Source organism: Spermophilus citellus (genome assembly GCF_964194105.1).
Source record: "Spermophilus citellus genome assembly, chromosome: 9".
NCBI classification, from domain to species: Eukaryota; Metazoa; Chordata; class Mammalia; order Rodentia; family Sciuridae; genus Spermophilus; species Spermophilus citellus.
The window spans coordinates 113,172,095-113,189,371 of record NC_138191.1 but is presented as its reverse complement, the minus strand read 5'-3'; the positions used below and the strand labels follow the sequence as shown (position 1 = coordinate 113,189,371).

Below are 17,277 nucleotides of genomic sequence, written 5' to 3'. Positions count from 1 at the left end.
AACTCCATGAGATCCTGTCTCTAAATAAAATACAAAAATAGGGCTGGGGATGTGGCTCAGTGGTTGAATACCCCTGAGTTCAATCCTTGGTACCAAAGATTAAAAAAAAAAGGAACCTTTATGGGACTGTAATAATTAAGTATCAAAGTTGGAGGACAAAAGCAAAGTTAAGTTCTGTGTAAGAATCACTTACCCAGTTTACTGGGCTGTTTTCCTGAGTTTTCATCTGTTTCTGACTTTTCTTCAGTAGGAAAATAACTATAAAATAAGAAGGTAAACTGTTTGTATCTGTTCCTATTTCTTACTAAAGGGGAAAATTCAAGGAATTTTATATTTCCTTAGGGTTACTTACCCCATCTTGGAAGAGTTGTCCTTAAATAGAAGTAAGGTAGAATCTGATGAGAGAGGCTTGGGAACAGAAAGAAGATCGACGGACTTGCCAATTTCACTACCGCCATCAATATTATCTTTGTCCATTTCTTTCTCATCTTTGAGTTCTAGATCTTCACTACCAAGAAGGAATTCTGCGTTCTTTACCAATCATGCCACCCCAAAACAGAATAATACAAGTTAAAAACTTTAAAAGCAAATCTCACTGTTAATTTGAAATAAAGCTGCTTGTTTACAAGTCACATCTTAAATCTGTAAAGCTAAACTTGACCATTATCATCAACATAATTTCCCCTTAACACTTTTAGAGCTCTTTTATATCTATACCTTTTTACCCTCCCCAAATTGTTATAAGATTACGAAAGAAGTCTTGATTATCATTTTCCTGAGGTAATAAGAGGTTAAATGATTAAAGTAAAATTGCAGGATGACTACTGACCTCAAACCAAACACAGACTGTGTGTGATATGCTGCCCAGCTTAGCATTGCTTTCTTTTTCTTTGACCCAGGGTTAAATATTAATGAAAAAAACAAGAAAGCTTTTTCATACCTAACAATCATATAATCACCTATTCTTCCTGGGCAGAAAACAATACTATAGAACAAGGACAAAAAGTCCTTCTAGGGGCTGGGGATGTGGCTCAAGTGGTAACGTGCTTGCCTAGTATGCACAGGGCGCTGGGTTCGATCCTCAGCACCACATAAAATAAAATAAAGATGTTGTGTCCACCGAAAAACTGAAAAATAAATATTAAAAAATTCTCTCTCTCTCTTAAAAAAAAAAAAGAAAGTCCTTCTATAAATACTTTCTTCACAAAAGAATGATATTAATTTGGAAGGCCTCTGCTTGCCTGATAATTTATTCTATCTCAACCAAGATTAAGATGGCTTTTGAGTCTAGATAGAGAAAAACAAATAAACAAGTTAAAATTAATATTAATATAAAGTCATTTTCAATATTAGCATTATTATAGTTATTTTGGGGGGTACCAGGGACTGAACTCAGGGGCACTCAACCTCTGATCCACATCCCCAGCCCTTTTTTGTATTTTATTTAGAGACAGGGTCTCACTGAGTTGCTTAGCGCCTCACTTTTGCTAAGGCTGGATTTGAACTCTCACTCCTCTTATCTCAGCCTCCTGAGCAGCTAGAATTACCAGCATTACCACCATACCCAGTAGAAGCCAAGGATTCAGCTCTGCGAATTATAGGTGCTCAGTGATGCTGACAGAATTAAAGGTACTAAGATTTAGGTATTCATGAGATAAGTTACCATCTCTGTATGGCTAAAATTCCTTATACAATTTTAAATGCTTATTATACTTTTTTTATATCTGATTTTCTTTCTCTTATTCATTATGATCAAGTTACTAAATTACATAAGGGCCAGAAACCTCCTGATTGCCTTCTTCCTTTTCCTCCTCCAGTTCCTCCGCTTCTTTCTCTTCCTCTTCCTCCAGTCCCTCCACTTCTTTCTCTTCCTCCAATTCCTCAGCTTCTTTCTCTTCATCTTCCTCCTCTTCTCCATCTTCCTCAGACTCATCCGTCATTTCTTCCTCCTCCTCCTCCTCCTCCTCAAACCCATCTTCGTTATCTAATTTAAACAATGCTTGGCGCTTTTGGCGCTCCTCAAATCTTCGGAGTTTCATTGCCTCTTGCAGTTTAGCTTTTAGCACCTGCAACTTTTCACCTGAACAGAAATATGTTGAAATGCTTTACACATAACGATCAACTATATAAAACAATAATTAAGTAGGCATTTTAGGCAACTCTAGAAGTGTTCTAGTCATGTCCCAAAAGGAAAACCAAGGACCTTAGTACCCACCAGGCATGGTGGCACACACCTATAATTCAGGTGACCTGGGAGGCTGAGGCAGGAGGATCTCAAGTTCCAGGCCTGCCTCAACAACTGAGTGAGACTCTGACTTAAAATAAAACATAAAAAATAAAGGGCTGGGGATTAAGCTCAGTGATAAAGTCCCTGGGTTCAATCCCTAGTACTATCTCACATAACACGAAAAGACCTTAGTATCCTAGGTTTTTGTTATTCTAACACATAGAAATTATTATAATTCAAAGTGTCAAAGAAAATTTCTACACCCAGGGATTATAAAGTAATCATTTAAAGGAGGGAAAAAGGAGGGAATGGGGCTTTAAGAGTCTCGGGCTCAGCAGCCACGATGGTCAACATTGATAAACTTACCTGTATTACAGAAAAAGAAACAAGAGTAAAATCAACAAAAGATATGGACTGGTAGTCCACAGAAAAATAAACATTAATAAAAATGTGAAAATAATGCTTAATTAATGTTTAATTAAAAACACAAATAAAAATTAAGATAATTTTTGACATTTGACAAAATTAAAAAAAAAAACAAGGGAAAACAAATTCTTACTATGATTAAAGTGTAAATTAGTGCAACCATTTTAAAGGACAATTAAGTGACACATATTAAATTCTGACTCAGTAATTCCACTGTAAGGAATTCTGCATCCTCAGATGACTCTGAGGAAGATGGAGAAGAGGAGGAAGTTTCTGGCCATTATGTAATTGTGTGTGTGTGTGTGTGTGTGTGTGTGTGTGTGTGAGAGAGAGAGAGAGAGAGAGAGAGAGAGAATATATATATACATACATATATATATGGTGAGAGAGAGAGAGAGAGAGAGAGAGAGAGAGAGAGAGAGAATATATATATACATACATATATATATGGTACTAAGAGACAACATTGGATGCAATGACCAAAAACTGGAACAATCATGATGTATATCACTAGGACCACGGTTAAACAAACCATATTGTATTCATTCAATGGAATATTAAGTTGTGTTTAAAAAGCATGAAAAGAAATATAATGTGAGCCAGGCACGAGGGCGCATGCCTGTGATCCCAGCAGCTCCTGAGGCTGAGGCAGGAGGACCAAGAGTTTAAAGCCAGCCTCAGCAATAGTGAGGCACTAAGCAACTCAGTGAGGCCCTGTCTCTAAATAAAATACAAAATAGGGCTGGAGATGTGGCTCAGTGTTCAAGTGCCCCTGAATTCAATCCCCAGTACCCTTCCCCACCAAACAAAAGAAATACAATGGGAATTTGAGCCTGGAGTAGATTAGGTTACAGGTTCTACCACTTAGTAACAATATAAACTTGAGCAAGTGTTGTGAGTGCTCTGCATATCAGTTTCCCTATGTATAAAACAAGGATATTATTATTTACTTCACAGGTTGTGAGAATTAAACAAGATAAAGTATGTAAAGCAGCTAGAACAGTGTTGGTAGAGAATGAATATCCAATGACACATACAAATACACAAAGTGGATTACTCATAAAATTTTTCTTATAAGAATACATGAATTATTAACAGTCACCTTTGGGGAGAATAATTTTTCATATAATACATTTTTCCTAGTGTTTTAAATTAAATTATTTCCATATGATATATTACTTGTGTTTTCAAGGTGGAGGTAGGAACAATAGACCTGTTTCCAATACATTGTTAGAACAAAAAAGTAGATTATAAAGCAGAATGCATGCATGGGAATGATCACACTATTATTTTAGTTCATTTGTTTCCTTTTTATTTATTTACTTTTTTCCCAGTGCTGGGAATCAAACCTATAGTCTTGCACCTGCTAGGCAAGCATTCTACCACTGAGTTACATCCCCAGCCTACTATTGGTGTTCCTGTTTTTTTTTCTTGGTGGGGCTGGGAATTGTTTGTTTTCAACACACACATATATGAAAAGAAATGAGTTTAATGGACAGATAAACAATATAGTTATAGAATTTGTATCTGATAGAAGATTACTTTTCTTGTTTATCCTTTCTATGTATTTATTTTTTAAATAAATTACAAATCATTTTTATTTTTATTTTTTTAGTTGCACATGGACAAAATACATTATCTATCTATCTATCTATCTATCTATCTATCTATCTAGTTGTTTATATGTCGTGCTGAGGATCATACCCAGTGCCTTACACATGCAAGCAAGCAATCTACCACTGAGCTACAGTCCTAGCCCCCTCTATGTTTTTATTTTTGTATAATTAATATTTCTTCTTTCTTTTTTCTTTTTTAAATATTGGTATTGAACCAAAGGTATACTCTACCACTAAGGTACATCCCAGCCCTTTTTATTTTTATTTTGAGATAGGATCTCATTAAATTGTTGAGACTGGCCTTAAACTTGCAATCCTCTGCTTCACTCTCCTGAGTAGCTGGGATTACAGGTGTGTGCTAACATGCTCAGCAATAAGCTTTTGACAAATGCTAGTTTAAGAAATAAAGTCATTTTCCCACCCCACACTTCTAAATGTGCTGTATATGAATCCTACTGAGATATTGCTATCCACTCTCCAAAGTCTCCAAGGAAAAAGATTCTATAACTTTTCATTATAGGATCTTCAATAGCTATGAAAACTCAAATACCTGGTTTTGTGTGGCTTGCTCCATCCAGTTTCTCAGCTGCCAAAGTCACAGGTACCACATCTGCCTTTAGCTCTTCCCTTCCATCAGTGCTTAAGTCTTTCACTATGATGTTCACTTTCACTGTTTGGCCAGCCCTGGACTTGGTTGTTGGATTAACATGCTTCCAGAAACGCTGCTTTAAGGCTTCCAGTTCTAAACCCAAATGCAAATAAGTCTGTCAGTTTGCCAAGTTCAAGCTCTTTCCTTCAAGATTCCTATTAAGAATTATAAGGTAAGTCTTTTGCTCTACAGTGTTAAAGAAAAAAAATCATACACACAAAGAGAAACTCTTTTTTTGCTAACACCTGCATCAAATTCATACAACTTAACATTCTTCCTCAATGTTTCAAAAATGAGATTTTTAAGATAGAAATTTACAATTGCTTACAAGTTCTAAATATATAGCAATTCTTCTTATAAGTATTAAGCTGGTAGAAAGAAATATCTAATTCTTAACTTTCCTTCTTTTTTCTTTCTTTTTCCATACTGGGGATTGAACCTAGAGGTACTCTATTACTGAGCTATATCCATAGCCCCTTATTTATTTATTTATTAAATTTGAGACAAAGTCTCACTAAGTTACTAAAGGTCTTAACCCAGGGGCCGGCACTTGCTAAATTGCTGAGGTTGGCCTCGAACTTGCAATCCTCCTGCCTCAGCCTCCCAAGTTACTGGGATCACATGTGTGTACCACTGTGCCCAATTTCATCTTATTTCTTCAATTCCCTATTTTGAACATTTCACTATTGGCAATCTGACTACATATGGGCAATGTCAAAAAAAGGCAGGGGGAGAAAATGACAATCTAGTCAGTGATATAACTCAGTAGCGGGCTAGAAAAAAAAAGGGATTTTCTTGGTTAAACTAGAACACACAAGTGGCACAATCAAAAGTAAGTAATGGACTGCTATAACTATTCCACTTACTGGTAACCTCTGTATCACACACCCAACTGATATATAAATGGGTGCAGCAAGCTTAGTGCTCTAGCACAATAGAGCTTTTATTCTCTTCCTTGTTGCTATTCTTACAATTTTCTTCTCCTTTCTCCCTCAGCCAACTGCTGCTACTTAGCACCATTCCTACCCACTCTGTTGAACACTTTATACCACTGTGGAATTTGGGGTCTGTACTGAGAGAGCTAGCTGGTAAGATCTGGCAGTTATAAAGAGATCATAAAGGGGAAAAAAAAAAAAGCTCCTTTTGGGGATGAGGGACATTGGATATTTTCATGTGGGTTTCTCTCTTTCATGGCAATGACTTAAGACTTCAAAGTTTGGTTAATTATTATTAAATATTTTTGGTGGGAGGTGATACTGGGAACAGAATCCAGGACCTCACACATGGTAGCCAAGTACTCTGCAGTAAGCTTCATCTCCAGTCCTTTTTACTTTAAGGCAGGGTCTCAGTAGGCTGACAACTTCAAGAATTTAAAATCTTCCTGCCTCAGCCTCAGTCTACTAAGTAACTGCAATTACAGGCACGGACCATTGCACATGGCTGGTTAAATTTTTAAAATGTACTCAAATCACTTTAGTAGTTTAGTGATTGGTATCTAGATATGTTTTTTCTTTCCCTAGATGATCACTGTTTAAAAAAAAAGAGAGAGCTGAAAGAAAATATTTTTATCCTGCGTCCCTAACATTATTAGCAGCAAAAACCTAACTCCAAAGAATGGTATGTTTACATTACAAACAAAAGAAAAGGGAGAGAAGTAGTAAGTCTGTCTCCTGTTTTGAAGTGATCAGTAAAGTTGGAACCGATAGGTGGCTGCAGTGGAAAGGGAGCCGAAATAGGCAGATCATTACTGATGCCAATAGAACAAAACAAATGGGTGAGTAGGAAGATTACTCAGGACCTAAAATAACGAGGCAGAAGTTATTTTCATTTATAACTAGAGAAAGTGAACAGCCTCAAGGTTTTTCATCTCTCAATCCACTACAGCAACTGCTTCCTTTACCCTTTATTATAAGACTTAATCACCTTCCTCATCCTAAAAGCCAGGTTCAAACCCCTCTCCCTCCATCAATCTTTTCCTAGAACCTCTCATCTCTTCTTCAAGTGAAATATCTCTGCTCCAGATCAAGACTATACCAGGAACTTGGTCTAGAATTCTTATTTCCATTGTTCTGTCCAGAGAGTAATTAGAAATAGAAATTACCCCCTAGGCTATTGTAAGACACATAAGTAATGTTTCACACGCCACAAAGTTTGAACCTACTGCATTTTCCCATGGAAACCTTACTCCATATGAGGAAAAAAATTGTTGATTCTAGGGCTGGGGATGTGATGCTCAAGCAGTAACGCGCTCGCCTGGCATGCGCGGGGCGCTGGGTTCGATCCTCCAGCACCACATAAAAATAAGGATATTGTGTCTACCGAAAACTAAAAAATAAATATTAAAAAATTCTCTCTCTCTCTTAAAAAAGAAAAAAGAAATTGTTGATTCTAATGTTTCTGCTCTAAACCCCTTCCAATGTGTCTTCCACATCAGTTACCTGATTGAATTTCCTCAAATGCATATCTGATTGGGTCCTTTCCTATGAAAAAACTATTAAATGGTCCCCCACTAAGAAAAGGCTAAAAAATCCACACTCCTAGCATGGCCTAAAAGTCCTGCAGGATCTAGGCTCTAGTCACCAATCCCCTTGAAATTGTCATTTTTACCAGCCAGAACTTTCAGTGCTTTCTATTATATCTGTCTTTTGCAATTCTGTCCTCTCCACCAAAAAAGCTATCCCTCTCTGCCTTAGTATCTCCTCAGTTTTCAGGACTTCACTCCTTTCAGAAGCTCCCCTGATTACCTAATCCAAGTATGCTACACTTCTTCTAGGCTTACCTTCACAAAGGCATACCTTTGTCATAGTACTTACCTTTTAGGATTCTAATAGTCTGTTTACCTAGTACCTATCACTCCTACTACACTTTAATTTCCTTGAAAGTAGGAACTATGTCTTACTTGCATACACAGTACCCAACATAGTGCTAAATAAGAAAAAGCTTATTGCATGAATAAATGAATGTTGGTTTTTTTTTTTTTTTTTTTTTTTAGAGTGAGAGAGGAGAAAGAGAGAGAGAGAGAGAAGAGAGAGAGAGAATTTTTAATATTTATTTTTTTAGTTCTCGGCGGACACAACATCTTTGTTGGTATGTGGTGCTGAGGATCGAACCCGGACCGCACGCATGCGAGGCGAGCGCGCTACCGCTTGAGCCACATCCCCAGCCCCTGAATGTTGGTTTTAACTTCATATACAGAATATCATGGAAAAGCCGAGTAGAAACCAGTTTTCATGTCAATTTCTTTTTTCTTTTTTCCTTTTTTTTTTTTTTTTGGTACCAGGGATTTAACCCAGGGGCAGGCACTTAACTACTTTACCCCAACCCCAGCCCTTTCTATTTTTTATTTTGAGACAGGGTCTCACTAAGTTGCTTATAGCCTTGCTAAATTTCTGAGGCTGGTCTTGAACTTGTGATCTTACTGTCTCAGCCTCCTGAGTTGCTGAGATTACAGGGGTTCACCACTATGTCCAGCTCACATCAATTTCAATTTTCTTTCTTTTTGTGATGCTAGGGATCACACGTAAGGCATTGTGCATGCTAAGCAAGAGCACTACTGCTGAGCCACATCCTCAGCCCCCATGTCAATTATTTCTAAAGGAAAACATATTTTGAGTTAAAAATAAGTGTCCAATATGTGGCAGGCATTGTGCCAGGTTCTTAAACAAGCCAAGTATAGTGCTAGGAAAAATTATTCATCCTCTTTGAGCCTGCTTCATCATCTTGCAAAATAATACCTGAGGCTATGAAAATTAAGAAACATAACTAGGGCTGGGGATGTGGCTCAAGTGGTAGCGCGCTCGCCTGGCATGCGTGCGGCCCAGGTTCGATCCTCAGTACCACATACCAACAAAGATGTTGTGTCCGCCAAGAACTAAAAAATAAATATTAAAAATTCTCTCTCTCTCTCTCACTCTCTCTTTAAAAAAAAAAAAAAGAAACATAACTAATAAGTCTTCTGTTCCTGGGTATGGTGGCACATGCCTGTAATTCCAACAACCTGGAGGCTGAGGCAAGAAGATCATAAGTTCAAGGGAAGCCTCAACAACTTAGCGAGACCCTGTCTCAAAATAAAAAATAAAAAATGGTCTGGGGATGTGGCTCAGTGGTTAAGTGTCCCCGAGTTCAATCCCTGGTACAAAAACAAAAACAAAAACCTCTTATTATGGTAGTTAGACATAGCAGTGTATATCTACAATCTCAGCTACTCAAAAGGTAGAGACAGGAGAATGACAAGGTTCAGGCTGGCCTTGACAACCTAAGGAGACCCTGTCTCAAAATAAAATAAAATATCCCCAGGAGAGCTGGGGATATAGCTTAGCACACAAGGCCTTGGGTTCAATCCCCAGTACCTCACATACAAAAAAAGGTATGAAATAGAGTAGGTACCCAAAAAAAGTCTTTTCTTTCAGTCCAAAACAGTTTAGGTAACTTTTAATCTCTCATAACAAAATTTAGCCGTGTCTCATCAAGTAACAAGAAATTATTGGTCTCCTTTTCTTATTCTGGACTGATAACTTCTAGTCCCATGTTTTTCCATTAATGTTCTGGGAAGCAGCTCATATTCAAGCTTCTAATGAAGTTAAGCTAATTCTGTTACATATCCCCTCCACATCTCCAGATCCAACCAAACTGACTTTCACCTCCTCCCAATATGCACCATGAGGAACCCTTTCTTTCCTTTCCAAGAATGTCCTTCTCTCTAACTCTACCAAGTCCATCCAACCAACAAAGACTCACTGAGCATATTTTACACAGCAGACATAGTGGCTGACACAGCACCTATCAACAAAAATCTGTTTAATCAAGGAGGGTCTTAGTGTAAATAATTTGAAGCAGTAACCACTATTTGAGTGGTTCTTTATGCTATCCATTTGAATTATGTCAATAAAAATTACTATAGCCCATGAGGCATATACCTCTTATTTCATTTTTTTTAAAAAAAGATGGATTGGAAAGGTTAAATAAGCATATCTAAGGTTGAACAATTCCTAGTATAAACCATATTCAAACCCTGGTTTTACTATAGTCTAAACCTATAACCACTACGCCATGCTGCCTCAACACAGAGGAGGGAATGGCCAACTCAATTTGTGGTAATACCCAAATTCAGTGTGGAGGGGATCATTCATCTGTTCAATAAGTACAAATGCCTACAATGTCTCATCCACTAAGAAAACACTAGGGATAAAAAAGAGCACAAGGCAGGAGATTTCCAACTCATAGTATAAAGGGAAGGCAGGGAACAAGTAGTTACATCTGCCTACTCCCCAAACCTTCCTTTAACCACCCTTGGAAGAAACTCATCCCTCCTCTGAATTTCCATAGCATTTTATTCTAAATGTTATTTCAGAAAAGAATACTTTTCCCTTTTCTTTGTGTTATTCAATTTTTTTCCAATTATTGATGACAGCTCTATATATCCAGAGGTTCTTTCTGGATCTGCAGATTCAACCAAGCTCTGCTCGAAAAAACTTGAAAATTGCATCTGTACTAACCATGTATAAACTTTTTCTTGTTCTTATTCCCTAAACAATACAACTATTTACAGAGCATTTATATATTATCACAAATAATCTAGAAATGATTTAAAGTACTTGGGAACCATGTCATAGGTTAGATGCAAATATGTAATTTTATTTACAAGACTCGAGCATTGGCAAATTTGGGTATCCTTGGTTGGGGATGGGAAAAATATATTCCCTTCCAATACCAAGGGACAACTTACAGGTTCATTATGAAAGATGTCACAACTTTCTCCCTTGTATTACTGTTTTTTTGAGTACTTCTTATCTCTGATGCTAGACTATGTATGCATCTCAAGTGTACGATAAGTGTCAGGGTTAAATTGCTTTGCTCAACAGCATCTTGCATGTAGTAGATATTTGTTGAATGAGTAGGAAAAAAATTCAGTTTTACAGACAATTTAAGTGAACCAAAATGTTTCTCTTTCATTGTAAAAAACTGAAAAATGTTTTTATGAATGACTTAAGAATAAGGAAAAGAGGTTCTTAATTCAGAAATGCCAGGGCACTTTCCTGGCCAGTGAGCCTGGGTTTACATTTGAAGGACACAGGATCATAGAAAAATTTAGGCATTCAGATTGCAAAGGCTATAAAAAATTCTTAAATTCCAAAACACAGACTTCCATTTTAAAGGTTTAAAACATTCTGATATTCCGCTGAATTTATCTAAGTGGAATTCTCTGCCTATCTTTTTTTTTTTTTTTTAAAGAGAGAGGTAGAGAGAGAGAGAGAGAGAGAACTTTAATATTTATTTTTTAGGTATCGGCGGGCACAACATCTTTGTTTGTATGTGGTGCTAAGGATCGAACCCGGGCCGCACGCATGCCAGGCGAGCGTGCTACCGCTTGAGCTACATCCCCAGCCCTCTCCCTATCTTTTACCTCTGTAGAATAAGATCATGTGTAATTATTGGCTTTTCCTTCATTCCCTGTCCTCCACAGAGGCAAAAAAATAGAAAGCTGCCAAGGTAACTGTCACTTCAAGGCAACTCCCCACAATTTAAAACATTACCTCTGTTGGTTCCAGGTTCATCAAGTATCACAAAGGAATCTTCATCAGCACCCAGCCGTGGTTTAATGGAAACATCTACTCCTAATTGCTTAAGTCTATCCAGAGTGAATTTTCGAACTTTTTCAGGTGGCACAACTGCCAACTTAGTTTGCTGCATGGGTTCTTCCACTTTCTCTTCTATTTCTTCAGCCTGTTTCAGGTCATCTACTCCCTCCAAGGCATGAGATTCAGATGCCACTAGCCCTCCAATCTGATACTCCTCACCGGCCTTGTTCCTAAGGAAGCTGCTTTCCTCCTGTGACACTGAGCTGTCCCCAGGTGAAGATCTAGCATCACTCTGCTTCTTTTTCTCCTGAACTGCTACTTCTTCACTTCTTATCAGATCTTTACTGCAAGCTTCATCTGACCGAATAGTGATTTCAGCTTCTTTTGAAACTACAGTAAATGCATTAATTTCTCTTTCATATTCTGCACCAGTTGTGTGCTCAGAATCTTTGCTATGGTGGTCACCATTCATTTCAGTTATATTTGTAGTGTCTATAATTTCTTTGTGATGGCTTGGCTGATACTTTGATGACCTAGAGAAGGGAAAATGAGCTGGAATTTAAAATTACCTTAAAACATTCTCATCCCTTAGAATAAGTTAAATCAGCTTAAAGAGAGTGGGGAATCCGAACTTTTTACACCAGATATTTACCACAAAACTGAGTGTTCATGAAGAATATAATCAACAAGAAAAGAGGGCTCTTACTTCAGAAGTGCCATGGCATTTCCCTGGCAGGTGGGCCTGGGTTTACGTTTGAAGAAATCATGAATAGTTTTATTCTCAGGCATATGATACGGAAGATTAAGTGCAGATTCTAGAAAATGGAACAGAACAAGCAAATATATACACTGTATATTCTGAAATGTAACTTCATATTCAGTTAACAAAACACTAGAACCAAATCTATCACCAGAAATAGAAAAAAAATCCTGCCTCTAACATAGGCAGGAGCTGACTACAAAAGAGCTCCTTGAAGACCAGTGGTTTTTAAATTTAACTATAATCAAAACAATCCTGGAAGTTTTTAAGAAATACAGATTCTTAGCTCCTATAACTTATTGAATCAGAATCTTTGTGGGGCCTAAAATTTTATATATTTGAAAATCTTCTAAGCTGAGTGCAGGGCATAGTCCCAGCTCCTCAGGAGGACATCTGGGGTATTGCTTGAGCCCAGAAGCTTAAGTAACAAAGCAAGTCCTTGTATTAAAAAACAAAACAAAAAACCCTGCTACAGGGATCCAGATGTAATCAATGCATAGACAACCATTAAAAAGTTTTTTCCTGGTGTTGTCTCAGCCTTTTGTTGCAAGTCATTATTCAAAGAAATTTTCAGAACATAGAATATATAGGCAGCAGCCAAAACTGCCAAGTTCTAACTGGGCCCCATAGAAAACAGTGACCTAGTCATTTGTTAATCAAGACCCATTTATTACAACGAAGGCCAGGCTGCCTTTAAAGCACTCCAAGGGAAGTGGAGGACAGGTCCAAGCAGGGCTTTCCTTTTTGTTGTGTCATTATCTTTGATCACTATTGCAACCAGACAGCCGTTGGGCCTCAAAATATAGGGATAAAACTGAAACTGTAAATACTCTGTAAACACAAGCATTTGTACTTGAAAGAACAGGATTTTAAAGAGCATTGATGTTCAACCAGATTAAAAAAAAAAAAAAGTCACTTTGTTATGCCTTTTAACAGATACTTTTTAAAAAAAATTTATTCACTTTTATGTGGTACCGAGGATCAAACCTAGTGCCTCATACATGCTAAGCAAGTGCTCTACCACTGAGCCACAACCCCAGCCCCCAAAGTGACCTTTTTATATTAAAAAGTTTCTTCCTTACCTCCATTATAGTTTTAGAAGTTTTCTCAGTTTACATTAATGTTCTAAAGGCTTTAGAACGATGGCTACTCACAAAGATCAATTCTAAACTTGATATAATTATCTGAGTTCATATTATATTAGGAGTGGGGAAAAGAAAACAAAACAAACAAACAAACAACAACCCTGACATCCAGTTGAACTTACAAAAAAATTGTAATTTTTCCTTAAACCTCACCCTACTAGTTTGCATTACCTCGAATAAGGCGCTGAGTCTCACTATGCAGTTTTTTTAATGCTTCCTTACTTAACTTGGCTGCCTTTCTTTCCTTAAAGAAAACAAAAAGTAAGACTATATTAATGGTGTTGTCCAGAAAGACAGCTATTCATTCCTCTAGAGTTTGTTCTCTCCAAGAAAAAAGGAGAAGAAGGAACAGAAGCACTAATAATACAATATAAACTCAAGGAGCACATTTATTTACAAGTCTCAGAATATTAATTCAATCCAATCCATATTTGTGTTCCTACTATGTACATAGCAATATGCTGAATATCAGGAAAATAAGACAGACAAGATAAAATATTTATCTTTGAGAAACCCACAATCTCCTGTGGAAACAGATCAATGTAATTTCTACACAGGGCTCTACTTTACCTTCTTCATGATGCCTTTGGATAACTCACTCTCTTCTTGTTGCAAGTCTAAAGATGCTTCCTTTTTCTGAAAAAGATTTTTTTTTTTTTTTTTTAAAGGTTAGTTTTGGAAATTCTTTTTTTTTTTTTTTTTAAAGAGAGAGAGAGAGAGAGAATTTTTAATATTTATTTTTTAGTTCTCGGCGGACACAACATCTTTGTTGGTATGTGGTGCTGAGGATCGAACCCGGGACGCACGCATGCCAGGCGAGCGCGCTACCGCTTGAGCCACATCCCCAGCCCTGAAAAAGATTTTAAACTTCATTTTTAAATGTGAGAATAAAAACTAAACCCAAGCTGGGCATGGTGACACACACCTGTAATCTCAGCAGCTCATGAGGCTGAGGCAGGAGAATCATAAGTTCAAAGGCAGCCTTAGCAAATTAGTGAGCCCTAAGCAAGCTAGAGAGGCCCTGTCTCAAAATAAAAAAATAAAAAGGTCTGGGATTATGGTTCAGAGGTTAAGTGTCCATGAGTTCGATCTCTAGTACCCCTTGCAAAAAAAAAAACTAAACTCAGAGGATGTTTTTACATTATGCTACATTAATAATAAATCTCAAATAGAAAATTTTATTTTTATTCTCTATCAAATAGAAAATTTCAAACATACAGCATCCAATTATGCTTAGAAAACAAATTACGTCTCCTTCCCCCAGTACTGGGGATTGAACCCAGGGACACTGTACCACTGAGCTATATTCCAAGCCCCTTGCATTTTTTATTTTAAGACAGACTCCTGCTAAATTGCCCACGCTAGCCTTGAACTTGCAATCCTCTTGCCTCAGCCTCTGAAGTAGCTGGGATTACAGACATATAACACTATACAGAGCACAAATTAGATATTTCAAATGGAATTTGGATCCTCATTTCTTATACCATTGCTTACATAATTCTCTCAAGAGGGGCAATGACTTATAGAGAGCTAATAAAATCCTAGGAAGAGCAGTTATGCTTTGTGTATATGATACTGGGGATCAAAGAACCCAGGACTTCACGCAAACTTGGCAAGTATCTACCACTGAGCTACATCCCCATGCCTTCCTTCAACATTCCTACAAGGGTAATAACCAAACAATTTAGCACATCATTTGTACTGTAATTTTCCAAAATTAACAGCTAAAAAACTGAAACCCATCAACATGTGATTTTCTTCATTTAAAAAAAAAAAGTAAAGCTGAACATGGTTGTATACACCTATAATCCCAGCAATTCAGGAGGCTGAGGAAGAGGATCGAAAGTTCAAAGCCAGCCTCAGCAACTTAGTGAGGCCCTAAGCAATTTAACAAGACCCTGCTCAAAGTAAAAAATAAAAAGGGATGGGGATGTGACTAAGTAGTAAAGTGCCCCTGGGTTCAATCTCCAGAAAAGAAAGAAAGAAAGAGAGAGAGAAAGTAAATTGCAACAGGAGATCAAAAAAATAAAGTAGGGCTGGGGATGTGGCTCAAGCGGTAGCACGCTTGCCTGGCATTCGTGGGGCACTGGGTTCGATCCTCAGCACCACATAAAAATAAATAAAGATGTTGTGTCCACTGAAAACTAAAAAAAATTCTCAAAAAAAAAAAAAGTAAATGTTAGAAGTAGTTGGTTAGAACTTATTGTAACCATGTTTTACTTGCCTTGTGATTTTTTACTTTGTTTTTCACAGCTGCCCTTATTGATTCTAATGACTCTTCATCTTCCAATGGAGAGTTATTTTCCTCCTCCAAACCCGTTTCAAAAAGGTCTTTATCGGCAAGAAGACAGCCACTGTCATTAAATGAATGTTCTACATCATTTTCCTGGATAATGCATAAAGAAAAAACATAATTCAATCATTTTAAAATCCAACATTTCACAACATATATGGTAATTTGGATCAAGCAGAAAAAGCCCAGCTTTCATCAACAAATACACAGCTTCTAGAACCTTCTTACTGGATCTGAACCCAGTTATCCTTTGAAGTCCAAGCTGTGGGTTTTTTATATAATTACTCAAAATTAACTTAATAAATAAATATTTTTTGAAATGTCAACTAATTACTTATTGACTTATTACAAAACATAAGAATGATTTTTCTAGTTAGCAAACAAACTTTGGTTGAGGGATGCATTAAAAAAATCCTCCTGGAAAAAAAAAAATCCTCCTGGGCTGGAGTGTAGCTCAGTGGTAGAGCACTTGCCTGGCATGTGTGAGGCACTGGATTCGATCCTCAGCACCACATAAAAGTAGATAAATAAAAATAAAGGTATTGTGTCCATCTACAACTAAAAACTATTTTTTAAAAAAATCCTCGTTTCAGCCAGGCATGCTGAGGCAAAAAGATCACAAACTGAAGGCCAGCCTCCATAATTTAGAGATCTTGTCAAAACAAAAAACAAAAAGGGCCAGGCATGGTGCGCATGCTTATAATCCCAATGGCTCAGGAAGCTTAGGCTGGAGGATCCTGAGTTCAAAGCTAGCCTCAGCTATGGCGAGGCACTACAACTCAGCGAGACCCTGTCTCTAAATAGAAAAAAATGGATGGGGATGTGCCTCAGTGGTTAAGCAGCCCTGGATTCACTCCCCAGTACAACAGGAAAAAAAAAAAAAAGGGTAGGGTATGGTAGTGCACACCTAGAATCCCAGCAACTCAGGGAGCTGAGGCAGGAGGATCCCCATTTCAAAGCCAGTCCAGGCAATTTAGCAAGAATTGTCTCAAAAATAAAAGGATTGGGGGCTATAGCTCAGTGTAGGAGCACCCACTGGTACAATTCCCAGTACTGGGGGTATGAGGGATGAATTACTTCAGGTCCTCACAAAGAAAATCAGAAACTCGTTTATTTGTAAGTGTCCTCTACATATCCACAACAATAAGTAAAACGTGTATCCTGCTGTCCATGGTGGCACATGCCCGTAATCCCAGCAGCTTAGGAGGATGAGGCAGTAGAATCACAAGTTCAAAGCCAAACTTCAAATTTAGTGAGACTCTGTCTCAAATAAAAAATAAAAGGCCTGGGAAAACTGGGGTCATAGCTCAGAGGTAGAGAACTTGCCTAGCATGTGTGAGGCACTGGGTTCAATTCTCATCACTGCATATTAATAAATAAAATAAAATAAAGGTTCACTGACAACTAAAAAAATATATTAAAAAATAAGGGGGGAAGGGGATTTAACTCAGTGGTTAAGTATCCCTGGATTCAATCCCTGGTACCAATATATAAATAAATGAATAAATAAAACACATATCCTATTAGTCTCTATGCAAAGCAGTTGATTCAAAGCTATATGCTGAGTGCATAAACTACCCTAA

At 37.4% G+C, this 17,277-nt stretch overlaps 1 protein-coding gene across 1 annotated transcript in view; it reads right to left on the bottom strand.

The window, feature by feature from the left end:
* CLSPN (claspin) overlaps positions 1-17,277 on the bottom strand; it is a gene marked incomplete at its 5' end in the record, with an annotated part of 37,350 nt that overhangs the window by 13,506 nt on the left and 6,567 nt on the right. The window contains 9 exons of the mRNA XM_081308768.1: positions 194-258; positions 353-531; positions 1,785-2,080; positions 4,820-5,011; positions 11,452-12,029; positions 12,203-12,311; positions 13,573-13,645; positions 13,972-14,037; positions 15,626-15,787. Coding sequence (XP_081164894.1) covers positions 194-258; positions 353-531; positions 1,785-2,080; positions 4,820-5,011; positions 11,452-12,029; positions 12,203-12,311; positions 13,573-13,645; positions 13,972-14,037; positions 15,626-15,787 — 1,720 coding nt within the window. The remainder of the gene's footprint in view (positions 1-193; positions 259-352; positions 532-1,784; positions 2,081-4,819; positions 5,012-11,451; positions 12,030-12,202; positions 12,312-13,572; positions 13,646-13,971; positions 14,038-15,625; positions 15,788-17,277) is intronic.